Here is a 23,760-nt window from a genome sequence, read left to right as displayed (position 1 = left end):
CTGTATTGAAGTTGACAGGTTACCTTATGTCTGCTAGGGAGCATTCCACTGCAAGAGGCCTGACTGTGTTCAAATCCTCGTCAAGTTTTCTTAGAGACACAGTATTCATAGTTTTGATTTCACCATAATCAAGGAGGAATACCTGCAAAGTTCACAAGAAAAATATAGACCATGTTTTTCTAAAGCCTTTACTGGATATATACTTTTTCTAAGCACTGTGTTCTCCAATACACACATTCAGTAAGACTATAATGAACATTAACCCATTTCTGCCCAGTCCACAGGCATACACATTTGATCCCTGTTGTGTATACGCAACATTGGGCAGAAATGGTAAAGCAGTGAGCCTTACAAATTTAGAGCACAAGGTCAAGACTTGGATTTAAGAACAAATCCACTTTCCTGCTCATCACTAAAGAAGATGACTTCACACAATGGCTCTGTGACACAACCAGAAGTGTTTGTCAAGTGTTTGTCAACAGTACACTTCTCAGAGTTCTAACTCCACAACAAAGTTCAATGCACCACAAACACCAACCACTCACAAGTTACAGAGCAGGTATTTTGGTCATTGCAACCTTTCAGATAGATGGTACTCTATTTTACATATGCGTGTGAGACAAACACAAACTGACCAACTACATATAAAACAGTTAAGGACTGCAGTAAGGTTCAGATCTGTGTAGACATCACTGAAATTTCTACATAGATAAACTGTAAGTTGTTCTGCTTCCTTTGTTTTATATCAATGCTGAGTGTGTGTAGTTACACTGAATGTCATGAAGTGTAATATAACAAAAATTGGTTTTTGAAAGATATTTACCTCCATGTTGTTTTCCGAAACAATCCTGTGAATCTGGCCTCTCCGCCACTCATTCAGATCTTGCACATAAGCAGCACAATTCATATCTATTTTCCATTGGATTGTTTCATTTTCAGACTCATAACAAGTAGCAGTCATCTTTTCCTGTATACTAATATTTCCAAAAACCAAATACACCATTAAATTTGCACCTTCAGTAATGCTCTAAAAAAAATTTGCTTCTCCAGAGACAAAAGATCTGTGTAGTTCTGTCAATATTTATCCTGTTATTGTGAAAATGACCTACTTCAATTCCTCAAAATAATGCACTCTTCTATTTTAGAGATTTCAGCCACATTCTAATGTGGCTAACTATTTAAAAGATACATTTTTCCTGTAACACCCACAACAGGTAAAGACTGTCAGGCCATTTATGCAGCCCATTATATCTGAATAGGAACAGAAAGTTTTCCTAACTTCTTGCTGCATGTACTCTGAAATGAATAGTTTCCTCTCGAGACTGCCTGAAACATGACAAAGTAATTGATTAAGTTCATATTCTAGGTCAGGTTCGTATTAATAACTTAGTCCTAATGTTTCCCCCTCACCTTTGCAGATATTTTTCTGATGAAAGCAACTGTACAAAAATCTTGCTTGGGGATACAACATGACTAATTCTCACTTGCAGTTCTTTGTTACACTCTAATTTCAAATCGATTTGAGACAGGTCTACATTCCCAGGTTTTAAAACATCTCCCTCAGTTCTGAATGTTTCTTCCAGTGTAGGATCCCATACTTCACAGTGAGGAATATCAGTAGATTTGGGGTTGCTGCATAACATATAACAGTTAAAATTTATTGTATCCACTGTCACTCTAAAGTACAGTTTCTGTGATGAGTTAACAGAACAGCATACTTGCCTTATAACATAAGATGCTAGGTCTTCTTTAACCAAGAGACTGTTAACACTCCAAGACTGATCTGGTAATGCATGCCCACTTTCATAGAGCTCAACAGTCAGTATATTGTCTTGTGATTTCTCTACAAAGAAATGCAGTTTTATACTGAAGTTGTTAATCCACCCTTTGTCAGTTCAGTTCAGTAACTGAACTGAACACCCTTTGTCTTTCAGCTTTGACTTTCTCTTTCTATACCTGGTTATACTCTATTATGGACTCGAATATAATGCAAGCTAAACTGTTCTCCCAGCATACAGGCCACATTTCCAGGACTCTGGTCAAGCCACAAGCTTACTGTTGGTTTACAAGCCCCGCCCCCCCAGCACACATTCTGGGAGAAATCCTTACTTAATAATAATAATAAACTTTATTTGTATCCCGCCCTTCTCCCTGAAAGGGACCCACTTGTGTCTTAATCACAGTTTAAGCATCTCCTACATTATGTATGCAAACTTGAACTGCTTTCCAGGAACTCCTTGTATTTTGGTGTTGAAATGTCTGTATTGATTTATAGCACCTACATTTTGTAGGTACTACAGAAAGGATTCCCCTTTCTAGGAAGCCAATCATCCACCCCTATTGACTTTTGCTGATAACTGACACCTACAGCCTGATCCCTATTCAGACTTCAAGGACACTTATGAAAGCAGTAAGCACCCAGTCATTAGCCAGCAATCAAGCTACCTTCCAGCTCAGCACATAGGCACTATCTCCCAGTCCTTTTAAGAGAGGTCTTCCACTCTCCTCCCTCCAACAGGCTTGTATCCTCTGCCCGCAAGATTTTCTGGAAAATCACTGCTACACAGGTTGCTATTCTGTGCTCCAAACTCTTTTCTATTCCCCCCCCCCCACACACACCCCTTCCCATTCTTTGTCTTTAGTGGCTAGAGGCTGGGGTAAAAGGACATGGTCCCCTAAAAACTCTACGAACCCCTTCCTTTTTCTGATTTCTTCAGATGCACCAAATACACTTCACATGCAACCACCACAAAAATTAGGTACACTGTATTTAATTATTAGGAGGACCAAGAAACATACCCATATCATCTCTCCACGTGCATTATTTTTACCTTTGTACTTTTGTAAATAAAACCATAATCTTTATTATCTTTCTTCAGTCTCTTCTTCAAGCAAAAGCATATTTCTCTGCATTACACCATCTTGTTATCCAGCCTAAGGTCCTGATGTTCCAATAAGGGCAGTGTATAATAAACATGCCTTACATGTATAATAAACATGCTTTACAGCATATTTGTGACCCCCAATGCTAAGGTATCACAGGATCAGGCTGTTAGTTTTTGAGCAGAGAATTCTTCTTTAGCTTCAGATCTTTGAGGACCAATCTACAAACAGGCAACAACTTACCAGCAACAAAGCAGAACATACATTTGTCTCGGGTCAGTTCTTCAAATCTGTCTTTCGATTCACTACTCCATTCCTCTGATCCTTTACATGGTTCAATATAGGCCAATTTACACCTGATGGCCTAAATTAGAAATCTGAATTGGTGTTTGTTCATTAGCTTATATGCCACCTTTAAGAAACCACAGAGCTGCTTATTGGGGCTTCCAGTGGTCTCCAAAGTAAACAAGGATCTGATTCACGCCTAAGCTTCACTTTGTATAACATTAAATGCTTCCAGTCCTCATCACTGAACCCCACATTTGTGTACTCCCTGCTTAAAGCAGTTTGCTCCAAGACTAGAATACAGCATTGGCACAATCCATTCTGGCATTAACAGAGAAGGCATCTTAGAGAAAACTACTGATAACTGTGTCATAATGTTGTATCATAAATCTAAGTATGCAGTGCATACAGAAACGTATTTTAGTAAAGACTAAAACATGCATAAAATAGAAAAGTCCCACAGGCATCAGAGCTAAACAGCAATCTGTGAAAAAGCTGTTTTGTCAGAAAAATCTAGAACTATACAATGTCAAGTATTTCTATTGATAGTAGATCTAACTTACCTTTGCTGGCGAAGCTAAGAAGTCATCTTTTATTTTACGCATGTCTTTCACATTTATTTTGGAAATATTGCCAAAGTCCACATATTTAACCTCAACTTCTTGATGGTCAAGCAAGCCTTCAGAAAACATTATAGTTAGGAAAAATAAAAATATAAACATTACAGAATTATGGTCAACATTTGTCTATACCTGAAATGTACTATAAGCACAGCAATTGTTTCATAATAAAACCAAACAATACAGGTCAAGATTCTGATGTCTATTTCTTTCAATTTTCAAGCAGCACTTATCCATCTTACAAATACATATAAAATATACAAAAATTTGAGTCACCTCCAGAAAAGAACAATGTGAAACAAAATATCAAAGTGAAAAACACAAGATGTCTCTACAAGATGCAGAGCACTTGAGGACATCTAGTTTCATTATGATTTATAAGAAAAGTTTTCACTATTTCCAAGAATCAATCTTTATGCATTTATTGTAAAGTGCATTTGAGTAGGAATTCAAAATTTATCAAGAGAAATACTCCGAATGTCTGAGTGTTCCAAAATCATGAACTTGTGAATCTTTTTTAAAAAGGTCATATTACATCTAGTCACCAGCATCTTCAGGCTTACAGTCTGATCTCAGTTATGCTTTGTCTTAGTACAACTTATTTCAATTGCATTTAGTTCCAAACAAAGTTAGGTTAAAGCTTCCACTCAAAAGGACATTCACTTGTGTGAGCTGGTAAATTACTTAAGATGGAACCAGACATATTTTTATATTTAAGCTATACTGAGAGGAAAGTAGAAAATATGGGAATGGGTAAAAAATATAGTCAAGGAGGACAAGACAATGCAAGCGAAATATACATGGAAATAGATTTACAACAAGGTTCTCCAAACCCTGGGCCAGGGGCCTTACCCAGCCCACAAGAGGACTTGATCTGGCCCATGGCACTTGGTGGGGAAGCATGATCATTCTGGCCTGCAGCAACCTGCTGACAGACCAGGAAAGCAGAGCCTGGTGCAGAGAGAGGGTTCCACCAAAGAGGCTCCTCTGAAGATTGCCGCAGAAGGTTCTACACCTTCAAGCAGGGATTCCCTGCTTGAAGAGAGAGCTTGTGTGTGTATGTGGGGGGGGGGGGGAGGCAAGCAAGAATAATTTCTGCCTGAGTCTTAACTCCCCATAACACACACTTTGGAAACCTGAGAGAAAGAGTTCCAGATGCATTCAATACCCTAATCAGACTGCTGATCATCAATCCCATCTATTCAACACATATTGAAAGCACAAATTTTTCAGATTTCTCCCAACTTTACTTATTACTCAATTGATACCCAAATCTTATCCCTCCCACACATTCCTTCCCTGATCCCTCCAAATAATTCCCCCCTCAAAAATGTTTTCCAAAAATACTGATTTTCTACCATTATCCTTATTCTTTTTCAAAAATTAATTTTCCTTTTCAAAATCCATTCCCCCCCTTTACCAGTGTGAATTTATTTTTCCCTCTGCCCCCCCAACTTTGTTTCAAAGTCCATCCCCCCCTTCCATCTCTAATGCGTTCATTATTTTCCAGCCCTCGACACTGGGATATTATGATGCGGCCCTCGTGCTGAAAAGTTGAGACTCCTGATTTACAGGAACCTAGAAAACATGTTCTAAATATAAAGTAAGTATCTTTCAGGTTTTATTGCATTCCAACTAACTCTGTAACATGGTATGGCATCACACAATTGCATCTCAGGCTTGCATACTTCTCCAATTCTTCCTCCAACATCCAATATCAGGTAAACCATAGTTAAATTTTACATTCGGACTGAAACTCTGGCTTGGACATGCCCTACAAACCAGAACTGGAAACTTGCTCAAAAGTGTGGTTTTGACAGAAAGCCCAAGAATATCTTGACAATTCAGACATTAACATAATACAACTTTTAGCTGTGAAGCAGGAAGTCAGATCACCTGCCTTTGGATTATGTCTACATTTTTGGTTCTGACAATGTGAACGAACTCATTATTGCAACCATGCAATTAAGTTCACAGAAATTACTAGCACAGAATTGTTTTAATAGTCCACCTGCCATAACCTATGTCAGTTATATGTAGCCTAGAAAGAAAAAAACCATTGTAAGCTTCCTTTAACAGTCTCATTTACCATAGGCAAGCATTATATTAATGTGCAAACTGAAATTATTGTCACAAACACTGGTTTATAGTTGGGACAACAAAAAGTGACTGATGAGTAAAAATGAAACTAGCTAGAGAATGCTAATATGTAACCATCCAAATTCTTATTTTTCCAGTAACCTACCAATAACTTGTGCTCTGTACCACTCTCCATCATCTTCAAATCTTGCTATGCAAGGTTGCCCCTGAATTGGATAGACGATTTCCAAGTTGTCTCCACCTTCATTCGAATATACCTCTTTGACTTTTTTCAGAAAAACTGCAAATTCAGGACCTTGTTCTAGCTATCATAAAGGGAAACTATTAATTCCTATGAATGTGTTACTATTAAGATTAATTTAGTGCTACTGATCTAGTAGAACAGAACAAACACATGCACTCCTTGGACTAAAGAACTACTTCATATTCATTGACAAAGAAAATGGGGAAAGCAGCAAAGAGAAACAGAAGGGCTGGAATACTGAAACCAAGTCAGGTGAATATGGTCTGCTAAGAAAAAGTTTTTCATAAAAGGAAGCTTTGCAGAAGTACTTCAACAAAATCAAAATGGTTTTTCAAAGCAAAAAGAATGTTGTCTGAAGGCATGAATACCCCGGCATGACTATCAGACCACTTAGCACAGGGGTGCAAAACATGCAGCCCAAGAAGTTCTTTATCCAGCCCATGCTGTTAAGTGGGCTCCCTCAGCACTGCCCTTTTAGCAGAACTGCTTTTGCAAAAGCTCTAGGAAGAAGAGACAGAAGGAGGCTTCAGAAGGCAAGGGGCAGACCAAGAGGGATAAGGAAGGTGCTGTTGAGGCTCTGGGAGAGCCCAATCATCATGTGGGCTGCCCTTTCAGCAGCATCACTTCTGCTGAAGTATCGCTTTAGAGAACCTCTCAGTTGATGAGCTGTCAAGTAACACCCTGGCAGAAGTGGCACAGCTGAAAGGGCAGCATGCATAATAATTGGATTGTCTCATATTAAACTTATGATCAATATTTGCATATTTTCTGTTATTGGAACTAATGAGTATCTCTAATGAGTCGCTCTTCAAACACAGCAGTCTGAATTTTTTGTTCTTCTTTACAGCCAATCTAAAGACTGATCACCAGTGACCTTGCTCAATTCTTGTATGCACACAAAGTCAGTGACAATCACCTTCTCCCTCCCAATTCCACCTTTGGAGGAGGAGGGAGAGAGAATATCAGCTTGACCTTTCCCTGTCAAGATATTCTAAGACAGTCGTTCCCAAAATTTTTAGCATCAGGGCCCACTTTTAAACAACACTTTATTGGGACCCACCTAGGTTTACATGACTTTAGATAAAGAAGACCCAGAAAGAAATATTTATTTATAAGTAATAAGTAAAAGCACCCTCAAACTTTCTCTATATTTACACATGCTTGCAAACTGCAGGAGCTCAGGTCCTTCCAGGGCAGTTAGCAGCTATTTTGCAAACTGCAGGAGTTGAGCTCTTTGCACAGTAATTAGCTACAGTATCTGATTTTATTCAATCAGTAACTGATTTTATTCAACTTGAGGCAATTAGGTATCCGATCTTTCTATCACCCTTTGTCAACCCACCAAAAATCAGGTCCCAACCCACAGTTTGGGAACCACTGCTTTAAGAATATCAGGAATACAGCAATCAAGCAATACCCAGAGTTCATCCAGACTTTGAGCAGGGGAAGGAGCAAGGGTCAACCATATATTTGTGGGAATGATTCTCACCACCAACTGCAGTTCCAGGATTAGAAGAGTCTGGGTGCCATAACATCTGACAGCTAGCAGAGTGACAATCACCAAGGCAAATGAGAATGTGGGCACCTGCACTAACCAGATTGATTATTTTAAACTGTGGCTTCAAAGGTTCATTGAACAAATATTTTCTAATATCTCATTGATGGACAAAGGATTGAGAGCACATCTCATTGTGTGCAAACCCTCTGACTTGCATATTCTTTCCACCCTTTTTCTTTTTCGGCACTACCTATGCTTCATACTGTTGGGGAATAGCAACACGCAGTAGTAATCACTGTCAGTTTGAGTTCTGAGTAAAGCAGAACCACAACTTACATGTTGGTTCAGGGAGCAGGTGTAGAGGGATGATTCAGCAGAATCAGCAAGCACCTGGGACAGACATACCCTGGGTGTGACCAAGCCAGTACTGATTGGCTGAGCTGACTATATAAGGTTAGTCTGATGGTGCTTCCACTGCAGCAGTTGGGGAGTTGGAGATAACTGTGATACTGCTGCCAGTGACTGAGGAGGCTGGATACTGTATGTATATGATATTACTGACTTATGGACTGAACCTTTGACTGTGTATTATTGGAACTGATTTGGATTTGTTATACTGGAACTGACTGCTCTCCGTGCTGACTCTTAGACTGTTAACTGACTACTCTGAATGTGATATCCCTTGCTCAATACAACTGCCGAAAGTACTCTGCTGCATTTGATGTGTTTTCTTGCAATCTGCTCACATTGGGACAAGACTGGGAACCTACACCAATCCTCTCAATTTATACAAAAAACCTTAACCTTAACAATCACAAGTAGAGGGAGCATCTAGTTTTTTGAAATAACATTGTATCTGGCCCATTTATCATTGGCATCCTTCAGTCTCATGAGACTATGGTATCGTGCTCTGAAAAGTGGTTCTGGAACAGCGTCTAGTGTGGCTGAAGAGGCCAATTAGGGAGTGACAATCCCTTCCACTCTAGGAGCAAATGTAGTCTGCCCCGGTGCGTCTCCCTGGCTGTGGGCCTTCCTTCTTTGCCTCTTTGCCTCAGTCTGTTGGGCAAGTGCCTCTTCAAACTGGGAGAGGCCATGTTGCACAGCCTGCCTCCAAGCACGACGCTCAGAGGCCTAGGCTTCCCATCTGTCTGGCCCCTTTAACGTCATTGTAAAGAGCAAGCTTCCTTTTTGATGACTTTTGTGGTACTACAGATGTGTTTCCTAGTCTCTGGTTTTAGTTACTGCTTTTATTATACCTGCATGCATCCAGGAGCAGCTACTTAGCGCTCCTAGTTTTTCAGTGTTGAGAACCTTGATGTGGTTAAGTGTCTGTATGAGCTTACATCAGACTGTAAGTAAACTTCCTTTCAATCTTAACTTTTGGCCTAAGTATTTTTTTTTGTGTGTGTGTGCCTTGGTTTGCAAGCTGCCTGGATAGAAGAGCAACTCTGGCAGATAACCTTTTACCCTGTTCTAACACATATTGCATCTGCCTCAAGCTGAATACAAAGCCTCATTAGTGAGATGAAACCCACTTTCAAATAAAGTTTCTAATTCCGATTTAAACACTTTTCTTCCTCATTTGTCCCACCACTATGATTAGTAGAGACCTGGGGCCAAATGGTAATACAGTGGTGCCTCACATAACGAATGCCCCGTGCAGCGAAAAACTCGCAGAACGAAAGCTGTGTGCGAAGTTTGGTAACTCGCACAACGAATTTTTATGACTTATGCTTCGCATAACGAATTTGTTTTGGTTTGTTTTGGTTTGTCTTAAGGGGGGGATCTTCATGTCTGTTTATGATCCCGTTCACCCTAGTAAGGGGCGGATCTTCATGTCACTTTATGATCCCATCCACCCTAGTAAGGGCAGGATCTTCATGTCAGTTTATGTAAGTAAATCCCATTGTGCTTGCTCCCAGGAAAGTGTGCACAGGATTACAGCCTTCAGACTCCCCACTCAGCATCCCCCGTTTTTGAAATCCTCTGTACAGTATGTATGCCTTTAAAGAGCACTTAATAAACACTTTGTAAACCAAATTTGACTTTGTTCTGACTTTTCTTGCCCATAGGAACGCATTAATTAAATTTCAATGCATTCCTATGGGAAAACGCGATTCGCAAAACGAAAAACTCGCATAACGAAAGGACTCGCGGAACAGATTAATTTCGTTATGCAAGGCACCACTGTACAATATTAGCAATGAAAGGAAAAAAACAGGAAGATTTTGAATTGGAGAAGAGTATACACAGGACAGGTGCATGTATGTCCTCTTAATGGTAATTCTATACTATGGTGAAAGCAAACAATGGAAAGTGGAAGAAAAACTGGGAGGCCAATAACAGAATATTTTTATCTTCCTATACACAAAACAAAGGACAAAAAGACCCTTATCAGTGTAGTTTACAAAGATTACTTTTAAATTCAAAATAACAGAAGCATTTCAGAAAATATTTAACAAGAATGCTAACATTAACATTAAATATGCTGAATGAGTACTTACCAGCTGAAGGTAAAAGTCACCAGGACTATTAATGTAACTAACAACAACAGAGACTTCTGTATTTTCTTGAGGCATCACAGGCGGACAGTACTGCAGTGGCACAGTGCTTTCAGACTGACAAGGAAGCTCAGTGCAAAAGCTAGTAAGGAATCCAGAACAAAATGCTCAAACAAATAGTGAAAAATAGTAGACTTGCATTAGTATTTGTTAATCTTATGGCCCAATCCTTCAGTGGGTTTAGTGACAGTTCACATTCCAATGAAATCTGCTCTGACAGCATTTCAGAAACCACAGTAATGCTCTGACAGCATTTCAGTAACCACAAGCACAAATGGCCAGAGGCCCCTAGTGCATGCCAATGGCTCACCCAGCCCCACCAGAACGATAGGTTGGCAGCGAGGGCCATTTGGGATAGAATCATGGGCAGAATGGAGCAGAACTTGGCAGCAGCCACATGTGCTTAGATCCTATCCCCTTTTCCTGAACCAACACCAAGGCTCAGCTGGCATTAGTCAGAAAGTGCCCATTGGAGGGCCAAGTAGCCTCTGGGAAGGAAAAGTAGAAAAAAGATTCTTACCTACCTCTCCCAGGCAGTATGGATTTTGGCTATACAGACAGGGATTCAGTGATAAATGGAAGGATGGGGCAGAGGTATGGAATGGGTATAGGCTCTGATAAAGGAAGGTTTGTAAGTATCCAATCCACTTTCTGCTCAAACTTAATAGGGTTTTACTTGGGGGGGGGCCTGTATCTGTAGATCCTGTATCTGCGGATTGGGTTGGCCTGGCTGCCCCACTTGTGCTCCTCCCGGAGGCAAACTCAGACTGAGCTTGGTAGCTAAAAACACATGGCTTCCAGTTTCACAGAGAAACCAGAAGTGACATTTTTAATGCCTTATAAGGCCCTGGGAGGCGCAGGGAAGCCTGACGTGTACCTGAAGTGGCTGCGGATCATCCCGAGTGCTTCTGACTGTTTCTAAGCCCCTAACTCCTTCTGCGTTCTGTTGCTTTAACTGGCTGTAGTGTCTTCTGAGCATGCACAGAAGCTGCCAAGCAAAATGCATGGAGCCCTACAGAAAGTGAAACTGAGCCATAGTGCACATTTACGTTTAAGTAGGCAAGCATGCCTTGGTCCATTGGAAAGAGCAGGTCAAGCAGAATGCAATGCCACCAGAACTGTCCTGATCCGATGAATGCAGGCAGATTCCAAAAACACTTGAGAAGGAAGTTCCCTACTCCAAGTTGATAAATGTATTGAACTCTAAGTATGAACTCTAATTATAAGTAAAACTGAGCTACAAGGTCATGTTTGCTCATGAGTAAACAAATGTTTAATGGTTCCTTACTATGTTGGTGTGTTTCTCCTGCACTTTAAAACCAGTTTGTTTCCATAACAATTCAATGCTAAGTTCCATTCTGTTGGTTCAAGTTGCTATCTTCTCAAATGTTTTAATTTGACAATGTTTTAATTCATTTGTGCTTAGCAGCATTAGGTTCATTGTAGTTGTTCATACAAGTAGCATGCAAATCCTAAACGGCTTCTGTAAGTTTAATTCAAGTAGTTGATTTCGTAACTGTGCACTTCGGGAGTGCATGTGAGTGATATGTTTTAGGCCTATTTTATTCTTGTGGCAGACATAGCCAGAGTAATAAAATACATATATACCACCTATATCACAGTGATTACACTTGACAAAAATGCTTTGAAGTATTAATTTGGTATAAAAACATAACACTGCTATATCATCACTTTCAGTTCTCTAATCCATGAAAAACTAGAACTATTTTAGACTGCAACCTATTATAGTGCCTTACAATTTGGAAATTTTTATTACACTTTTAAACAAATCTATTCATTTTGATTTTGCACAATGACATTTACTAAGAGGCAAGGGATAAAAGCTGAATGTGAAAAACAGTGATTTTAAGTCCATTCGGAGGATGAACACCTGAATTTTAGTTGTAAGGTCATAGCTAGTCACGCTTGCCAGCAACACAAAAAGACAGCACCTATAAAAACACTGAAGCAACGTCCTGTCCTCACCTTAATCATATTCACTTGACATTATCATTTCTCAATTTTTATAATATGTAGTTCTAAGTGTATTTAGAGTAACAGTCTTGAAGGCATCTTAAATCCTGCAAGTTTTAAGCAGGGCCTAGGAGAGGGGGGTAAAGGGGGCAATTTTTACCCAGGCCCAGGATCCGGAGGGGGGCCAGGAGCCAAAGAAGAGTGTCCAGAAATTTCCTGGGATCTTATATTTTCCTATCTCACCTGGACTTGCTGTCCCCATGGGATGCTGGGTACATGGCTGCTGCTGCTACCAAATGCCATATGCTCTGGGCCAAGGAATGCCAGTTTCCTCTCAGATTTGACACTGTGCTTAGTATCAGCAGTGTCAAATCTGAGAGGAAACTGGCCTGCTACAGTAGGTCTTTGGCTTGTGGATTCACTAACCATGAAGGAGTGTACAGGAGCCCAGGGACACAGCTGGGGCTACAGCTGCTGCAGAAGGAAACGCTTATGAGGAAAGGCTATGGCATTTGGGCCTCTTCAGCTTAGAAAAGAGGCGCCTGAGGGGGGACATGATTGAGACATACAAAAATATGTAGGGGATGGACAGAGTGGATAGAGAGATGCTCTTTACACTCTCACATAACACCAGAGCCAGGGCACATCCACTAAAATTGAGTGTTGGGAGGGTTAGAACACATAAGAAAATATTTCTTTACTCAGCTTGTGGTTGGTCTGTGGTACTCCCTGCCACAGGATGTGGTGATAGTGTCTGGCCTGGACGCCTTTAAAAGGGGATTGGACAAGTTTCTGGAGGAGAAGTCCATTACGGATTACAAGCCATGATGTGTATGTGCAGCCTCCTGATTTTAGAAATGGGCTATGTCAGAATGCCAGATGCAAGAGAGGGCACCAGAATGAGGTCTCTTGTTATCTGGTGTGCTCCTTGGGGCGTTTGGTGGGCTGCTGTGAGATACAGGAAGCTGGACTAGATGGGCCTATGGCCTGATCCAGTAGGACTGTTCTTATGTTATGTTCTTAAGGAAGTTTTGGTGCAAACCGGACACTTTCTGTTGTAATGTGAGCCTAAATATGGTGATGCTAATTTTCTGCAAAGATTTTCTATATTTAAAAGATTTTAGGGGGCATTTGATTTTCCATATTACTGTTTCTAGCTACCAACTGTACGGCAGTGTTTGTCAAACTAGGTTGGGACCCTCTAAGTGGGTTGTGAGTCAATTTCAGGTGGGTCCCCATTCATTTCAGTATTTGATTTTTAATATATTAGACTTGATGCTACCATGGTATGTGACTGCATCTGGGGAAATGTTACAGACCTGTACTTTTAACAAGCCACTATGTATATTCTTTTAACAATGACAGTCAATGGGACTTACTCCTGGGTAAGTGTGGGTAGGATTGCAGCCTAGATTGTTAAAAATTTTCCTGTTTGATACCATTTCTGGTCAGTACATCACTTCCGGTGAGTCCTGATAGATTCTCATCCTAAAAAGTGGGTCCTGGTGCTAAATGTGTAACAACCACTGTTGTACGGGAAGGTAGACCTGGGCTTTGCACTGGGAAACCCTGGGCTCTAGAGACTTTTCTGGCTGCCACCACCCTCTCCCTGCCCTGTTTTGCCCCCTCCCCACCTGTGTTCTGACCCACCCTTGTAACCTCCCTTCCCCACTGTTTCATCCCCTCCCCATTTAGGAAGAGGCTCAAACAAAGCTTTATACCCCCTGATAAAATTCCTCTCTGAGACCCTGGTTTTAAGACATACCTTGCTAAATCCAAGAAAACTAAAGCATCTCGGAGAGATACTGGCATGTCACTACTTATTTTGTTTGCTGGAGGTTTCATCAGATCTACAATAAGCACACCATTCTCCTCTCTGAACACTTTCATTAGGACAGCTTTGTTATTTATCATTCTCAAAAATTCTGTTCTGGCTGCTCCATTCCAACTCTGGTAAGCAGAAAAACAAAAAAATTGTACTTCAGTTTAGAATTTTATCAGATAAATTTATGAAGCTTAGGAGTATCTAAAACATTTAACAAGACATATCAACAGACTAAAAAAGAGGTGGGAAAGTAACTGATTATGGATCTGTCTTGAGCAACAGTTACAAAAACCACATTGTTTTCTTGAAAGTATACGTTCATGCTATATATGAGCGACTATCAAGCTAACCAATAAAAACACCATCATTGGAGCATCCAAGGTAGACACGTCTTTAGGAAAATTCACCCAATAAGCCCCAAGATTTATCAGTGTTAATATTAATCACAACAGTTCAAGGCTACATAAACGAGGGCAGAAAATCTCTTGACATTCGAGATTGTGAGTCATTAATTTAGAAATAAGGAATTTTAAGGGACTTGTAAATTGTCAGTCATCTAAAAATATTGATACCATTCAAAATATAAATACAGAATTCCCATAAAAAGATCAACTGCAGAAAAGAGCCTGCCACACAAAGGAAAAGACAATTTCAAATCATAGCATGATGCTCATGCAATATTTGCATTATCACTGAGACTACCAAGACCAAAACACAGCTGGCCAACAACTGGAGATAAAGTTATCCAAAAAACATTTTAAAGCAAATTAAAAAGAAAATGGCTTCAATTCTGACATATCAAAGCATAGTTTAAACCCCAAACTATGTTTCTAAGCTTCCAAATACCAACAGGGCAAGCTATAGTCTAGATGTTAGGAATGCCCTTCCTCTGCTAGGGAAAAGCACAAATTCTACATTGCCTTTTCTTAAAATTAAATCAAAGAAACCCAGTCACTAAATTCTTACTTACTGAATGTTTGGGAACAATATCCTTTAGGGAGCATTGTAGTGCTAATTTATTTATACCTCTAAGTTGTGCCTCTATATGTAAATCAGGTTTTTTTACAACCAAGCACAAGTCTTTTGTCACTACGTATTCTAGACTGATAGGCTCTGGATTTGCTTTCACATCATCAGCAACCCTGATGGCAGCAAAAAAAAGAGACAAGGAGTTACATATGCTCAAGAGGCATTTTTGGGAAATAAAAAAGTACAGTTCTTTTAACTTGCCTAGAATTTTGTATTGTTGACTTGTATAAAACAAACTGTTCACAGATCTCACCATGAAACAGGTTCAAAGACATTGGTTCCAACCCCCTCTGCCTAAAGCAGACAGTGTACACATCACTTCAAACACTACCCATTCTAGGGTAGAATACCACTTCTTGACATTCCTAAACACGGGCTATTGTAATCACACACACACATTCTATGAGGAGTAAGGAGCATCTCTTGTTGGAATTATTCTAATGGTTTACCAGTAATTACTTCATACAGATCTGATTGCCTTTTTTGTGGCTGCACATATCAATCTCTCTTCACTAGAAGTCAACACTGACTTCTATTGACTCTTTGTATGCTATAGTCTGCTGGACAGCACTGCTAGAAAAAGTACTCAGCAACTGAGACTCTCAAAGGGCCTTGTAAGACGGAATTACTTTTACCCACTACCCTTTAATCAATATACATTTCAATAGAAACTCAAAAACCACATATGGTCATTTTGAAATGATCTCTTGGAATATGAAGACAAATATAAGAACATAAGAAGCCTGCTGGATCAGGCCCAGGGCCAATCTAGTCCAGCTTCCTGTATCTCACAGCAGCCCACCAGATGTCTCAGGAAGAACACATAAGACCCACAACAAACTGGCATCTCACTGCCACCTCCCTGCATCCAGCATTCTATTTAAGCTCACACCCCTCAGCGAAGACACCAGATTGCAATTGGATTTAACTTGTGCTACTTTAACAATTTTAATTTGAAACCAATTTTTAATGCATGAAACCTACTGAATACACCTTCCCTCCCTTGCCAGTCTGGGGCAGACAAAAAAAACTGCCATCCATGGCCAATTCAGATGACAGAAAAAATTTCCTACCCAGTCCTTATGAGCAACCAGCTAATCTCAAACTGTACATACCCATCATGGCTTATAACCTGTGGTGAGTATTCCTCCAGAAATCTGTCCAATCCCCTTTTAAAGGCATCTAGGCTGAATGCCATTATTACATCCTGTGGCAATGAGTTCCAAAGACAAATTACACGCTAGGTAAAGAAATATTTTCTTGTGTCTGTTCTAACTCGCCCAACACTCAATTTTAGTGGAAGTCCCCTGGTTCTGGAGTTGCATGAGAGAAAAAACTCCTATCCACTCCCTGCATAATTTTGTGCGTCTCAATCATGTTCCCCCTCAGGTACCTCTTTTCTTGACTGAAAAGGCCCAAACACTTTCCTCATAAGGGAGGAACCCCAGACCAATCATCATTTTGGTTGCTCTCTTCTGCACCTTTTCTAGTTCCACTATGCCCTTTTTTCAAGCTGTAGGGACCAGAACTGAACACTACTCTAGGTCAGGGGTGTACAAACATAAGGCCCAGTGGCTGGATGCCGCCCACAGAAGCTTTTCATGCAGCCCTCAGGCTTTCAGCTGCTGGGTAGTGCTGAGGTGTTACTGCTGAAAGGGCAGCCCACATGAAAATTGGGCTCTCCCATATCTTGAAATATGATCAAGATTAATATATTTTCTCTTGTTATTTGCAGCTAATGAGCTCCTAAGTGAGAAAAAATTTTATTTTTGGTTAAGACCTGTTTAAAGACATCACTTCTTGCCTAATGACATCACTTCTGGCCCTCAGCAGGCATCATGAATGCTATATGGCCCTCCATATGAAATGAGTTTGACACCCCTGTTCTAGGTGTTGCCATATCATCAATTTGTACAACGGCATTATAAATATTTGCTGTTTTATTCTCTGTTTTAATGATCCCTAGTATGGAACTGCCCTTTGCTTGCCACTGCACAATGAGTCAATACTTTCATTGAGCTGTCCACCAATACCCCATGATCAATCTTCTGAGCAGTCATAGACAGCTCAGACTCCATTAGCCTATATATGATGTTTTGATTTTTTGCCCCAGTGTGCATTACTTTACACTTACACTGAAACACATCTGCCATATTGCTGCCCATTCTCCCGGTTTGGAGAGATCCTTCTAGAGCACAATCTCTTCTGCTCTTCACCACTCTGAAAAGTTTAGTGTCATCCACAAACTTGGCCACCTCACTGCTTAGCCCTATCTCCAGGCCATTTATGAACAAGTTGAAAAGCACTGGTCTCAGGACAGATCCCTGGGGGCACACCACTTTTCACCTCTCTCCATTGTGAAAAATTGCCCATTGACACTCACTATGTTTCCTAGACTTCAACCAATTCTTAATCCATGAGGACCTGCCCTCTAATTCCCCAACTATGAAATTTTCCCAGCAGCCTTTGGTGAGGGACCATGACAAATGCCTTCTGAAAGTCCAGATATATAATATCCATGGTTTTTCCCACATCCCCATTCCCCTTTTCAAAGATTTCTAAAAGGTTTGTGAGGCAAGACATACCCTTACAGAAGCCGTGCTGATTCTCTCTCAGCAAGGCTTGTTCTATGTTTTAAGATTTTACTTTAATGAGACTTTCTGCCATCTTACCCAGGACAGGCTTTAGGCTGACTAGCCTATAGTTTCCTGGTTCCCCTCTCTTTTTTTTTAAATATTGACAAGACATTAGCCACCTTCCAACCCTCTAGCACAGGGGTGTCCAAAGTTTATGGCAGGAGGGCCACATCATCTCTCTGACACTGTGTTGGGGGCCAGGGAAAAAAGAATTTACATTTAAAATTTGAATACGTTTACATAAATGAATATATTGGAGGTGGAATTTATATGAATGAATGAAGGTCTTGCAATAGCTCAAGGCCTATGAAAGGCCTTGCACAAAGCATCACAGAGGTGAAACAGCAAGCAGCGGAGGAAGCCCTCATCCCCCAGCTCACGCGAGAGGTCAAGCAGTCGCCCCCACACTGAGAGCAGTTGTGTCAGACCAGTGCAGGCTCCAACAAATCTCTGGAGGGCCAGAGGCTCATTGGAGACTGGGGGCTCCCTGAGGGCCGTATTGAGAGGCCTCGAGGGCCGCATGCAACCCCAGAGCCAGGGTTGGGCACCCCTGCTCTAGCACCATGGCTGTTTTAAGGGACAAGTTACAAATTATAGTTAAAAGATCAGCAACTTCATTCTTCAGTTCCTTAACTCTTGGGTGGATGCCATCGGGGCCTGGTGATTTATTAATCTAAAACTTAGGTCTAAAGCATCTACTATTTTAACCTCCAAATTCATTCCTTAGCCAGGAGAGACCATTTGTATAGCAGTATCTACCCAAGGTCTTCTGCCTTGAAGACAGATGCAAAAAACTCATTTCTCTGCTATCTCTCCTTTTCCTCCCTCACCGTCTAGGTGGCGAACCACCTCTCTGGCAGGTTTCCTGCTTCTAACATTTGAAGAAGCTTTTGTTATTCCCCTTTATGTTCCTGGCCATGAATTCCTCAAAGTCCTTCTTGGTCTCCTGTACCACCTTCTTACATCCCCCCCCCCCAGAGTTTGTGTTCCTTTTTATTCTCCTCATTTGGGAAGGACTTCCCAAACCAGTTCTTCTGTCCCAATTTTGTTTATAATTGATATTGCCCATCATGTCTTACTTTTAAATCTTACTACTTTTCCAGTAAATCTGTTTACAATGATTTTTTTTAAAAATATATACTTTTAAGACATGGCACACAAACCAGGTCAAGCCAGATAGGGTTTTTTTTTTTTAGTTACAAAAAGCCTACATTTGTAATTTGGGACTGCTCCCTAATCTGGTAGTATTCCTAGATGCCCAAGTAACAATGATAATCAAGAACAGTTTTGCCCAGTGGGCTGATATGCCAGGTACACTCTCTCCTGGGAAAGGTGGACCTGACCACTGTCATTCATGTCTTACAAGCATCCAGGTTAAATTGCCACAAAGCACTCTCATGCAGAGCTATCTCTGAAAACTGTTCAGAACATACAAGAACATACAACTGTTCAGAACATTCTACCTGTCCTAGAAAAGCTACTAGCATGTTAAAGAGGACTCATTTGTATGGAGCACATTACTCTGATCCATACTCATTAGTTACCAGTTTGCTTCCAAGTCCAGTTTCAGGTTCTGATTTTGATCTTTAAAGATGTAAAGGTCTGGGACCAGGCTATCTTAAGCACTACTTGTACAAAATCATTCAAGCGCTCAGTTCAACATCAAGATAGCAAGGTTCTCTGCTCCATCATCTGGAGTATGACAGGCAGTCACTACAGATAGGGCCTTTTCAATAACTGATGCCCCAACTTTATCTATCCCCCACCAGCATACATGTTGCAGTGGGACCAACAGAGCTCACTGCATCCTATGCTGGGGGGAGAATCAGATGGGTCAGGAGAGAAAAACATGTTTCAACTTACCTTCCCATAAGCCGCTAATGGGTCTCTCTGAACCTACACCAGCTATTTAGCTGGAGTAAATCCAAGGACCCTCAGGGGGCATTATCAAGCTGGGAAAATGAGATCCTGGCATGCACAGCTGCTGCTGAAATCCACCCCTTGAATCTGCCCTGCTCCTTCCCTGAACTGCCCTCATTACCATCTTACTTCCTCCAGCACAGCTTGAATGAGCCATTGGTGTGTGCATGCATGGGACCTCCACCTGTTTGCACCAGAACTTAGACTGGTGGATCACAAGACCCTACACAATAAGACCCCAATAGCACTGAATTGAGAGACTCGTGGAATGCTTTTCCAAGCATGCCCACCTGCCCTATCACTGCTCTCATTTCAGTAGTTGCTAACCAGAGAGCCCCTGGACTAAGCACACTTTGTTTAAAGTTCCTGCTGTTTGAGATACATTGAATTATACACTGCCAACCAGTGCTATTGCTCAGGAGGCAGAAGGTACAGGGCCCTGGTTACCATGCCTTAAAGGGTGTCATGGTATGTTCTCCTGCACTCACCCAGCCTGCAGGCACTTGAAGCGGTTGAGAGCCACCATGAGTGACTGACCACTATATCCCCCACAAAAAGAAGTCCACTGCTCAGAGCAGCACACCATCACTCCAAATGTGTGACCTGCAAGTTATTCATAGAGATGTCATAACCACAATTACTTCTGCATCAGGCACTTTGGGGTGGTTAATGTTGAGCATCATGGCCCTGGGTCCCAAGGGAGCAGCTATGTCAGTGCTACCAACCATTCTTACTGAAATTATTTTAAGCTTTATTTATTTTGACTTTGTTACTCATTTTGAAGATCTCAGTTAGAAGACCTTCTATGGTAGATGGAAAGGTAAGATACAAATATTTTAGTAGATAACATGAACCAGGACGGGTTTGACCCAGACCACACAAATCCATTCTGCAAGGAAGGATTGATTGCATGAGTAGAGACTACTTCCGGAGGAACATGCTATAGTTTGGTGGTATAATACATCCTGTTCCTGATTCCATCCATGGTACCTCCATCTCTAGCCAGCACTAGGAAAGACCCTGAATGATATTCTGGAGACCCACTGATAGTGTGGATAATACTGAGCTTAATGCAAAAACTGAGTTAATATAAGCAATATAATTGGTTACATTATTTCTTGTGCAAAAAACTATTAACTTTAAACACAACAAAACATGAGCAATAAAATGACTCATACCCTGAAACAACCAAGACTTCAGAATGCCCAAAGTCTATAAGGAAAACTTGCATCTTTGCAATATCACAAATTCTGTATTTTGTTGGACCACAGGGCTTCCCCTCATTTACATTCTGCACTGGAATCAGTTCAATTATTTGTGCACGACACCATATTCCATGTTCTTTGCTTCTAACAAAAACTATTGTACCTGCAAAAAATAAAGCAATGTTATTTTCAGATATGGAATCACCAGAATAAATCGAAGATGGTGACTCAGTAGGTTATCATCCTCTCTGTGAGTATGATTAGAGTGCCCTTCCTATCACCTCTTCAGCAGGGCAATTGACAGTTGCAGCAGGGCTTCTTTCTGAAATTGAGGAAGAGGAAATTAGGCTCTAAGCAGCAACTATGTATCACAGTGACTCTAAGAAGATACAAGACTTCCAAAGCACTGGATTATAAAAGGATGCAGCTAGCAAAATCAGCTGTCCAAGTGCTGCCTCCTAAGAAAATTAGTCATGATTAAATGTCACTGAAATCATGGGTGGGTCCAAATGTCAAGCAGAACCACAATTTGTATTTATGCTACTACTGTTAGTTTATCTGAATTAGAACCATTAAAAAAATCATGCTTTATTTCAAGCAAGCAACGAGTGAACAACAATCTGAATATGCACAGCCAGCCTGCATTATATGCAAGTGTCACATTCTGATGTTGGCAGGTAAAGCCAAAATTGCAGTTAAAGTTCCCTTAAATCCAATATGTACTATCTCTTTAAGAACTAAAATCACAGTACAGGCATCTCCAGTATCCACTGATTCAACTAACCACGAATCCACCCCTCCCTTACCCATTAAACATTGTTTACATCCTTAGCACTGTGAAAATGTTGTCCCTTTTACAAGTTGCAATAAGCATACAAAGCTTACACAGAAACATACATAGTTAAAAGCTGCAGGCAGCCGGAATGCTTGAGAAAAAGAGACAATGTTTACAGCAGCAGTACCCAAACTGCAGACCACCAAGTAAAGAAAAAGCCTTTCCTGCTGTGAGCAGAGTTTACTGTTCCACACTACCCCATCTTATCTTGCCAGCTGATCTTCTCACAAAGTCACTCCAGGCAGCCACTTCTGCCTGAAAGTTCAGGCACAAAGCCAGCTGGGGTAACTGGCAGCAGAAGCAGCTGCCCAGCACAACTTTGTGAGAAGACTGACTGGCAAGATAAGATGGGGCAGCATGAAATGGAAAGCTCGACTCACAACAGGAAAGGCTTTCTGCTGATGCCAGATCCAGCCCAACTGTTGAGGTTTCTCCAGGTCTCAGAAAGCTGCTGGACACGACCTGAAGGAGCTTCTGGTTGCATCCTGAGGTCCTCTGATGGACCCTACCCAAGGATTCCATTATTTATGGGTTTCAGTACCCACAGGGAGTCCAGGAGCAGGTGTCCAATGGATACTGAGAGCCAACTGTTAATTTCAGCAAGAATCAGTAAAGGTCTGGCACATGATGTAATTTATGCAAAAAAGTGATCAACCGTTTTTTACTATAGAAATTAAACTATGAGCCCTAATACTGTAGTTTAATACATTACTATTAAAATAAAACTAAACTTCAAAATCAAGACAACACTATTCAGAAATTTTGAAGACTCCTGATACCTAGTTCCAAAACATCTCCAGGTGATGAATTCTTGCTTCTACAGAATTGCCTGAGAGTTTTTTCCAAATAAACTGCTGTTTTCTTTTGTAAAAGTGTCTGGACATAGAAGTGGGAAGGATTTATTACACAGCTGACAAAAACTAATTGCAGAGAGTCTGTGGGGGTTAGAACACATCATATAAAAAAGTGAAAACAAATTTAGGAAAGCTTTATATACAATATTAAAATACTATTTTTTAAACACCACAAATTATGACCATATTTAAATTATCACAAAAAGGAAGCACCATACACACATAAAATGTCCTGCTCCTTCTGAACAATGATTTCAACAGAAGTTAACAAAATTATGTCAAAATTCTGATTAGAAAAAGCTACACCACTAAGTATTATTAGGGTGCAATCTTAACAAACTTTCCAGCACCGCATAAGGGCAATGCAGCTCTACCGTAAGGGAACAAACATTTCCTTACCTTGAGGAGGCCTCCATGACTGCCACCCAATTGCTAGATGCAGCACATGTCCCACTGGCACAGCTGTGTCAGTGCAGGAAAGTTGGTTAGGATTTGGGCCTTAGTTAGATATCTGCCTGTTTGTTACCTTCAGTAGCACTGAGGAGGAGCTTTTTTCCAAGCATAGAACCTAGACTGTGGAATGTTCTCCTCCAAAGAGACCTAGTCATCTACCTTACTGCTAACAAGGGGCTAAACATGGCTCTTCAAGAGAGTGCTTAGCTTGATCCAACAGCTCTACTGAGTGCTTCAGAATGTTTCCTTCCATTCTATGCTCCTAGTTTTTTTTTAATGGTAATTGTGAGCCACCTTGAAGATCTAAAAAAGAATATTTTATTAAAATTAAAATATGCTCTGTGAGCAAACAGTACCTCTGGAAGCTAAGACAAAAACCTTTCACAATATTACGGTCAACATACTGAAAATAAAACACTGTTCCTCAAACTTCCGGCATTCACAGTTTAACCCCAAGAATGTCTACCAGCTCTGAATTACACACCTGCTTTTGGTCCAAATGGCGCCAGTCTTTTTTTAACGCCTTTTTTCTGACAAGTCTCTTCAGAATATTCTGTAGAACACACTTTCAAACAAAAGGTTCTATTTAATCAACTCCAAACTTGCACAAAGTCATTCTCATACAATCAAGTCAACTGGCTTAACTACTGACTTTGAAAGAACCTCATACACACACACCCCAACAGCAACGACAACAAAATAGAGGCCACATGCATTAAATTAAACAGTTAAAAAACTTATGCTTAGTAAATAGAGTTAGCAAACAGGAAAGCACAGCTCTATCACAGACCAACAGGATATCTGGCAGTGACCTTCCAAGACCCCTTTGCATCCTAGA

The 23,760-nt window shown here is 40.7% G+C and overlaps 1 protein-coding gene across 1 annotated transcript in view; it reads right to left on the bottom strand.

Moving 5' to 3' along the window:
* Nucleotides 1–23,760, bottom strand: part of RNF17 (ring finger protein 17) — an 86,567-nt gene that overhangs the window by 37,215 nt on the left and 25,592 nt on the right. Inside the window, exons 8-20 of the mRNA XM_066621242.1 lie at nucleotides 23,407–23,475; nucleotides 22,395–22,550; nucleotides 20,754–20,943; nucleotides 14,946–15,132; nucleotides 13,931–14,115; nucleotides 10,135–10,273; nucleotides 6,034–6,193; nucleotides 3,732–3,847; nucleotides 3,127–3,247; nucleotides 1,723–1,843; nucleotides 1,411–1,632; nucleotides 824–974; nucleotides 24–142 (exon numbers count right to left, since the gene is read on the bottom strand). Of these exons, the coding sequence (XP_066477339.1) occupies nucleotides 24–142; nucleotides 824–974; nucleotides 1,411–1,632; nucleotides 1,723–1,843; nucleotides 3,127–3,247; nucleotides 3,732–3,847; nucleotides 6,034–6,193; nucleotides 10,135–10,273; nucleotides 13,931–14,115; nucleotides 14,946–15,132; nucleotides 20,754–20,943; nucleotides 22,395–22,550; nucleotides 23,407–23,475 (1,936 nt within the window). The remainder of the gene's footprint in view (nucleotides 1–23; nucleotides 143–823; nucleotides 975–1,410; nucleotides 1,633–1,722; nucleotides 1,844–3,126; nucleotides 3,248–3,731; nucleotides 3,848–6,033; nucleotides 6,194–10,134; nucleotides 10,274–13,930; nucleotides 14,116–14,945; nucleotides 15,133–20,753; nucleotides 20,944–22,394; nucleotides 22,551–23,406; nucleotides 23,476–23,760) is intronic.

This window comes from Tiliqua scincoides, chromosome 3, assembly GCF_035046505.1.
Source record: "Tiliqua scincoides isolate rTilSci1 chromosome 3, rTilSci1.hap2, whole genome shotgun sequence".
NCBI classification, from domain to species: domain Eukaryota; kingdom Metazoa; phylum Chordata; class Lepidosauria; order Squamata; family Scincidae; genus Tiliqua; species Tiliqua scincoides.
The sequence above is the reverse complement of the archived record's forward strand: the minus strand, read 5'-3'. Positions and strand labels throughout refer to the sequence as shown.